The sequence below is a fragment of the Pieris napi genome, chromosome 1 (genome assembly GCF_905475465.1).
Source record: "Pieris napi chromosome 1, ilPieNapi1.2, whole genome shotgun sequence".
Lineage (NCBI taxonomy): Eukaryota > Metazoa > Arthropoda > Insecta > Lepidoptera > Pieridae > Pieris > Pieris napi.
This window is the reverse complement of record NC_062234.1, coordinates 11709664-11718837: the sequence shown is the minus strand read 5'-3', so window position 1 is coordinate 11718837 and position 9174 is coordinate 11709664. Positions and strand designations below refer to the sequence as shown.

The 9174-nt window shown below is 36.0% G+C and overlaps 1 protein-coding gene across 1 annotated transcript in view; it reads right to left on the bottom strand.

Moving 5' to 3' along the window:
• Positions 1–2388: 2388 nt before the first annotated feature.
• The window catches only part of LOC125063800 (transcription factor Sox-12-like), a 75210-nt gene continuing 68424 nt past the window's right edge, over positions 2389–9174 (bottom strand). The window contains exon 2 of the mRNA XM_047647114.1: positions 2389–8200. Within this exon, the coding sequence (XP_047503070.1) occupies positions 7487–8200 (714 nt within the window). The 3' untranslated portion in view covers positions 2389–7486. The remainder of the gene's footprint in view (positions 8201–9174) is intronic.

The window sequence follows — 9174 nt, the reverse complement described above, 5'->3', positions numbered from 1 at the left end:
ATTTGTATCAATTATAACGTGCCATTATACTTAATACACAATCTGTATTTGCAAACCGTTGGATTCAATTATGAAAACAACTTAAGCCATTGATTTCGAAATTTCAGAGTTTATCTATTTCAACTTTCTCAATTATTCGACCCTTCGTAGTTTTCTGTTAGGACCTATGAGACCCATTTCACACAGAGTTGTATTCATAAAGTAATTACTAAGCTGTTACTAAGCTATAACAAAGTATATTTAGATTTAAGGACCTTTAAATTCTGTAACTTTAGGAAGTGACTAGTGTTGGCCTAGTACGACTTTCAACTCTGAAGTTGACTCGGAAATTGGCATTTCTTAGACTTCAAAAAGTGATGGTACTGCTAATCACCTAGCCAATACGTAGAATCAAATAACATACTAATAGACAGTGTTTGTACCATTCGGAGTAACGGGCTTTTTACAAATAGTAATAGACTTATTTGATAAGAGTGTTATTTCGGACGCCTGTCTATATGCCGACAGCGAATTGTATCTTATTTCGGCCATACAATGCGCAGAGAACTGATCTGATCGTGGTTGGTAATACAAAAAGATCACGTGGCGGTTTACCAAACAGATGGATCCTCAAAACTATACACTGTCATAAAAAAGGCGCTGGACAGAAACCGGTGGAAACAGATAGTCCGCTCCAGAGGCTTTCTTGCTGACCATGACGCTGCGACATGAGCTGCCGATTGAAGAGAGAGTGTTATTTACTTGTAATTTCTTTTATCGGGGCTCCGGAGCGCTGACGCCTTTGCTCGGTCACTCCTCCCCTGGCGTCGCTGTACCCGTAGTGACCTTCTAAAGGACGTTTAATTAAGCAAACTCGCAAATAAGATTCGAGTGCCTCGGCCGTCCCTTGCAGACTATTATTCAAATTTATCGCTTTAATTTTATATGCCCTTTCCGTATATTAGTCGACTCATTACTCATTTTTGATGACGCCATCAAATTTTGCCCAGAATTCTGAATAGCTTTATTTAATAACGGTCTGACGGACAGAAAAATTAAAAGGTCGGAACGTATCTCTCAAATTATGTTGGAGAGGGATGCAATTAAAATATAATAGTACGTTTATGTATGAATTTAATTGAATGCTTTTGAAATTGTATATTTGAAGTTGCCAAAGTCATTTGATGCTAGCTCATGGCCATTTTTGTATGAAATTAGGATTAAAATTTTGTCTAGTTGAAGTATATATAATTATAACATTGGTTTAGTTACAAATTCTAGTTGGAAATTGATCCCTTGGCGTTGCGTGGAGATGTGGGGACTCTCTGCATCTTCTACCGCATTTACCATGGAGAGTATACCCGGCAGAATACGAAATTCCATCCGTATCACCCTGACGACGATCGTTCTACAACTGGGCGTTATTTAAGGCGTATTTTTTCCACGCATCACCACTATGTGGAACCAGGTACCCACTGAAGTATTTCCGAACCAATTCGACTTAGGGTCCTAAGAAAAGAGCGTAACAATTCTTAAAACGCTGGCAACGCACTAATGAGCTCTCTTGCATTGAGTGTCCATGGGCAATCACTTAACATTAGATGAGCCTTCTGCCCGTTTGCATCCTGTTCTATTCTATTTCCGTACTTTAAAAATAATTAATTTTTAAAGTACGGAAATATCCTCCGTAACTCTGTAATTTCTTAAACAAATTTTCTGAATGCAAATTGTACTGGGTATATTTTCCAATATTTTTAAAATAAAAGATGCCTCGGTTCCTCTTCTTAGAACTGTACTGCAATGGACTTTTCTAGAAAGTGTATCAAGAGAAACCTTAATAATATATGGTATAGCTTTTATATAGTTTAAGTTAAGTTTATATAGATCGACAAACGTTTTATAGTTGTTATCTAATTGATATATTAAAAATGTATTCTTTACGATTAATTCATTCCACTCTTGTATTTAAATCTATAAACTCATTTGGTAATATAAACTGCCAGATATACTGCATACACCTACTTCCTACATTCTTATAATCAGTTAAATACCTCGGTGACATTTTACACTTGACAATTATCTGGTAGTAAAGAGTTTATGTGCTTGACCTCGCATCGGTTTGTTCCTCCTTCCTTGAGGAGGACCTTGTGTCTATATAGTGTCTTGCGCTTGGTACACTAGGCTATGCAATTGTCCTAATTAAAATAAGAATTTTAGTAGAATATATACATTTGATAGAGCTTTCTGTCTGGATATTATTTTGTTTATCCCTCCATACCAATTGTTTTTCATGTATCCCTAGTTGAATCTTAGATTCATACTTACTGATTGCTATATATGTATATCAATATGCAACTTTTTGTATCATGATTATAACTTAGAGGTAAAAGGGATAAAATAAAATTCGGGTTATTTTTTATAAACTGGATGATTTATTTTTTACCATATAATAATATATATTTATTATTGAAACAAAGTACGATACAAAATGTACACGATCGCCTTAAAATAACTACAGTAATGTTATTTCATACTTAACATTTTAAAAAACTACGTACATTATATGCAATAGTACCTAAAGAGATACGAGACAATAATTTATACAACGCCTGATGTTCACAAATTTTACGAAAATAACTTAAACATAAAAAGAACGATTTGCCAGTTTAGTTCCGAAAAGCCCCACCAGAGGGTGCTACACACCGGTTCAAAAGAACTGTGCTTCGTTTATGAGTTATTTACATTTTAGAACCAATACAAAATCCGACAACAGAACAAGTTGCCACTATTTGGTCAGCCGAAAGCAATATTCGTTTAGTGCTACTTAATATAGAGATCCATCGGTAACGGTGTCTAACAGCATCGATTATTTTTGGTATCAATTGAAAAACAAATCTAATAAAAATCAGGTATCAATTATGGAAAGGCCACCGCAAAGTCTGAACGAATCTACATGAACACAAGTCTGCCCGAATATCAAGACTAGAAAGTTTCGGAACACAGCTAATGTGTGACAGAAATCTAAATTAAATTGTGGCCTTAATTTACTATTTACAAAGACAGAGGTGACGATGAAATCAACACTACAGTCCAAATTCAAGTTTAAAGCCATGCTTTTTAGCTTCGAAAGTAGAAATTCGTTTGGCATTAGGTACTTTCAATAACAATAAGCACACACAATTCTCCAAAAGGTATACGTATGCAACTACTAATATATCACTACCTTATAATTACGTGATAAAGTTTAATGGACCATTTTTTTTATAAAATTTTTGTTTCAATACAATTATTTACAGTAGAAATAAATGGAATATTATGTCAAAAATTAAAAGCCTTTATCGCGTATACAATCGAAGCCTTAGACTACTAAAAATATACAGATAATATAGATCTAGACTTATTGTTTATCTGTTCGTTTTTAGTAAACTAGGAGGAGCGAAGGATGTACGCGTCGATACATATTTGGGGGTAACTACTCTATTTAGAAATCATGGAACGCAAATACTATCACACTTACGTTAATTGTTTATTTTCTCGTAATAATAACATTAACTTCTATTATTGTTACACCTATGTTAGTTCCTTGATTTCATTGTGCGAATCTTGTTATTATATTATCAATATAATTAATATTACCAATAGTTAATGACACAGCTACTTCAACAAGATACTTTTTATGGTAATCACTACTGTATGACGTATCAAAACATCGGTTAATATTTTTTATATTATAGACACCAATTATGATTAAGTAAGTGCTAACAGAAAGGTTCGTTGTGTCTCAAAGTGGAAAAGTTTTAAAAACCCTATAGAAGACGCTTATACTTATATAAAAACAACAATACATACATAATATGATACAGATATAGTTCAATTTTCACAAACAACATAACGAGAATAATTTCAACCTTTTTTTCAGTTCTGTGAATAATTCACTAACATTTTAAAGAATTTACAAGACATTATGTCATATAATATACGCTTATTACATATAATTCTGTAAATTCTACTTGCATTAAGTAGTTTAATGTAAAATCAGTAAGGAAAAACGAAAGCTTCATTCTCCATTGATCGTACATCCAAATTATAATATTGTGTTATGAATTAAGCATCAGGGTTTTATTATATTTTTGCTATTAGCGGTGCAATTTTAGGCTGAGAGAGAGGAAGAAATGTTATGATAGAAATTCATTTACAAAAATATGCAACGAGAATGAAGAATGAAGGGAACTTATATTGAAAAATGAACGAAGAACACATTATGTGGATCGTTATCCAAATAAGATTTACATAGTTACAAAGAGATAGACAGCTTTCGAAGTACACAACAATTTCTTTCATAAATATACTTTATTACATACAAAACCTACAACAACTACAACGTCCTCTATGATATTTATTTCTTTGAGACGCATACTATATTTATAATCTAATATTTCTCACAGTGTCGCTTTATTTTGACTTTTTCAATATAAACAATTTTTACTTATTTACATTATTACATACATATGTAGAAAGACCGAAGCCACTACGATAAGAAGCCTATGTTCAAGCAAAATAAGAAACTTGGGATATTACCTCGTTACAGGTAAGACATTGAAGAAGTTACTCTACATTTTAAAATGAATCGTCAAACCCTGATAAGTCCAATTATTGAACCACAACAAGCGCTACGTATATTAAATTCGATGTTGTTTTATAAATACTCAGGGGTCAATAATTATGTCTTCTCTCAAATCAAAATATATAGCACAGCAAGAGGCCACGATTGGCTGACAAAACGATGCTCGCCTTGCGGACAACATGCTATAATTTTAATAAGAAAGAAGATTTTAACACTAATTTGAGCGTTCGTGTCACTTATAAATTTATTGCTTGGAATCGTTGAATTCAAATTTGCAGTTAAAGCAAAATTTAGCACGTAAGAAGCCATAAAAATAAACGACAGTGGTAAAGCTGAGGTATATTCAAAACGTACTCGAACGGAAATTCTTGTAAGTCTGTTCCGAACTTATACCCAAGTAAAATTTTATTGTCGAAGTTTCAAAATACTCGTGAAATAAAGCACACAGAACGTGAATGTGGATAAATTGAAATGTGAGCATTAAATACATTCAAATGTTCTAAATAAATGGAGTAGAAAAGATTTGCTCGATGGATTTTTAATATTGATGTGCTGATACTGACGGAAACAATCCTAGTTAATCTATTGTAATAGGGGCCCGTTCAAGTATTACGTAAGCAGATTTACTGCATCTTATCCCCCCCCCCCCATTCTCTTGTCAAATAATAGTAAATAAACGTAGTAATTTTTCGTTTTCAAGCATAGACAATGTGTGGGGAATATGCGTAAAAAATTAAATAATTACTGTTGACGTAATCACCAAATAAGAAAATCAAAGACCCCCCCTTCCCCAATAGTGCTTACGTAATTCTTTTACGACCCCTTACGTACACGTAGCAAATTATATCAAATGCAAATCTGGCAATCGAAATTATCTTAGTGTTACAATTTTACACAGATTTTAACAGCTTCTACAAAACTACTTGCTTATAAAGATACTTGAGCATCGCTAAAATATACATTTGAAATCGAAATTTTCTTAGGCACGAATTTTTTTTATCCTTTAAGTATCGATTGTATAAATAATATATCATGTTGCCCTACAACACACAGTAGACAGTATAAATTACAGATTTGCAATACAATGTATAGATAACGCGTATTTTTATGTATCTTTAAAAATAATTGGATTTCGTAGACACTTACTAATTATTACTCGAAGTTTTTACAATATGTTTATAAGAATATAATAGTATAAGTAAAGCATTTTGTTTTTAATGATTAGAGCACAACGGATCCCTTGGTTTTATATTAGGGACACAGTAACTACACACACGTTTTCATTATCAAACTAGAGATAGCGTAACCAGAGTGTAATATATATCTTAAGATGAGTGAGGCTAATTTGTAAATATTATGCAAGTAACTGACATAATTTCCAATGAATTGACAGTTTACGAAAATACAAATACTTTTGTTGGACGCTAGTCTATGGAAATCGACGTCTCGCGACTGAATAACCACAGTGAAGCGAAATATCAAAAATATGTCTCGTTTTACATTCAAGAGTTATGCCCAGTTCTAAAAATTAAAAAAGATAGAGAAGCTAGCGCTGCTAAAACTAATCTATGCGATATCAGTCTCCACTATAATATTCTTAAAATTTAGAAATTCCGTAAAGTAAATCACAGAGTTCGAAACAGCAAAATATTTGAGTTTGACAGAAGTATAGTTTTGTTCTTACGATCATAACCGACCCGCGATACAGTACATTCCCCCTTTTGATATGTATCTTTCTATAGACTTTGTGAAGCATGAAGACATAAGAAATGAACTAGAAAGTTGAAGTGTCCCTTCGCATCGATCCTGAGGTGCCGTCATATCTTTAGACAAACTTTCGTACCCTACCAACGCACATAACCCTATCTTAAGCAACCTAACGTAAATATAGCAAGACATATCGACTCAAACTCCTACACAATACCAATGCCATGAATCTATTTAATGTATTTGAAAAAAGTCACGCGCGCGACGGTAAAAAACCTACCCGGCAATAGCAGGGCGCGAATGGCTCGATTCAAAAAGAGAAAACATTCACGCGGCAAGGGCTCATTCCCACATATAGTCAATGTTCTATATCCACTCTACGATCCGCACTCCGAATTCTTACGAATAGCATACCGATCAGCTTCCGACAGTGAAATCATAAACCAAACTATCACTATGCGTGCATCAAAGTATAAAGTGAACTTACGTACAAACGTAAGACAAACATGACTATAACCTAGTCTTAATTTTCTATTACGAATGATATAATATTATGTTTAGTTTGAACGTAAATAAAAAGATATCTACAGTGTAAAAGTTATAAAATAAAGTAAGATAGGAAGGAGTCGCGAACTTAGTTTGAAGAAGCCAACTCGAGTAATGTACTCGTAGAGAATATACGGACGCGACAACGCGACACGACTCCACGACCGTGCGCAAACGATGTGTCCGCGGCTTGCTAATCAGGCGACGGAGAGTTAGACGGAATTTTTTACTGAGATGCGTCTGAGACGTGCCGTTTGGAAATCTATCCGACGATTTGTTTTCAAAGAAAAAATCAATAAAAGCAACACGTTTAAAAAACCAACTCACAGCCTATTTTTTAAAACCGGGCGCCGCGTTTTCAGACGCCAGTTGCAACAGTTAGTTTTATAAACTAAACGATAAAACGAAGTTAAAGCGGCCACGTCGGCCGATCGACATTAGAACCGAAATTTCACACTCGAAATCTTATTAAATAACTTTGTACATTGAATCCAAATGTCGACACGTCGATTGGATGTAGGCACTCTCTAGGCGGGGCGGCGAGCGGTCGCCGCGTCGTCGGCCCCCGTGTGGCGGCTCGAAATGAGATCAGTGGTACCGGCCAGCGGCCGAGGCGACCCGCACACCACTCTAAGACGACGTGAGGTACGACGAAAACGCGGTCTCGTCCCAATCGCTCGTCACGCCGATCTCGCTGAGCATATCCGATACGTCCGGCGTGCAAGAGAACTCAAAGTGCGAGCCCGAAGAGGAAGAGGCTGTCTCGAACGACTCCATGTCCGTAAGCACGTCTAGGTCGACTTCACAGTCAGCCGGGAGGCGCAGCAGGTCCGTTATGGAATACAGGTCCGTAAGGTCTGTCTGCTCGCGCCGAGAATTGTCGTCGTAGAGACAAGCCGACTCAGGGGAGTCGGGCGCCCCCGCCGGAGATGCGGGCAGGGCTGGAGGAGCTGGTGTGTCCATAGGCATCATGGGGACGCTTACAGGTGTAGGCCGAGATCGTCGCCTGGTAACTCCTCTGTTGTTATTTGTGTCAGCCCGCTGCTTGCGTTTGGGCTTCGTGACACCACCATTTCTTGGGGCGGGCTTAGCGGTCTTCTTGCGAGGTCTATACTTGTAATCGGGATATTCTCGCATATGAAGCTGTCTAAGTCGCTCCGCCTCATCTATGAACGGTTGCCTCTCTTCGTCATTCAACGTTTTCCAAACTCGCCCCAAGTTCTTTGATATTTCGGCGTTGTGCATGTCCGGTGTTTGTTCGCATATTTTTCTGCGCTCGATCTGAGACCACACCATAAACGCGTTCATCGGCCTCTTGATGTGGTTGGGGTTGTTCTTTTTCGTCTGTGAACAAAAAACGTTACATTGAATTAAAAAGTTACAATAAAACTGCTATTAAATTGCTATGGATGGAGTCGAATCTATTAAGAAGATTTATGTTTAAAACAGAAAATCGGTGTTATCAGTTAAATTGTAGAGAACGTGATTATTATTTCAGGCATGTCCGATCTGCGCTCTGCCAGAGCCGGTTACCGAATTAGTATGCATGACGTGGCACCATTAAGTTTGCGTCCTTACTATTAATGATACTGTTATCATAGGAATTATTACTATTATTACAAACAAGTCAAAACGTAATAAATTCTAATAGACCATAAGAAAATATCCAACGCAACCAATTGAATACGTAATTGACTAATTCGATTTCACGTTTGGTTCGTGTTATGCGTGACCCAATTTTATTTCTATTTCAAATTATCTGGTGCGTAAATGTACGTGGAGAGCTCTCGGTAGCTTCCGCGTTTCGATCGAATGTTATAAAACATTGAATTGAATCTAACGAGGATATTAAAGGACGCAGGAAGTCATTATCGAATCGTATAGGAAGCGCGGAGGACACGTTGATATGGGATAATGTTGATCTTATTTTCCTTACTCCAATGCCGCGATATTTCGAAGAATATTTTCATAGAATGAAAAACTTTCTAGAGGAGCAAAACAACGCCACGCTAAGACCATAAGCGAATATCTCTTTTATTATTCAAATCTTACTTACGCTAAACTCGGCCCAGTCCCAATGGAAACGGCAAGGAAAAAATCTCACTCGACTTTGTATTTTTTGCTCGTCTTATTTATATTCAGGACAAAAAAGGGTTTGTCAGATGGCGACTAAATCAAGTTCGGTACGCCCACTACGACTTTCAAGGTGAACTGATAGTGTTTTTTGTGCAGTCAACAAATTTAAATTATTGATAGTAATTAGTATTATCACGATTTCTGTATTAGGCAATGTTAAACCTTCATCAATTCTGTATTGA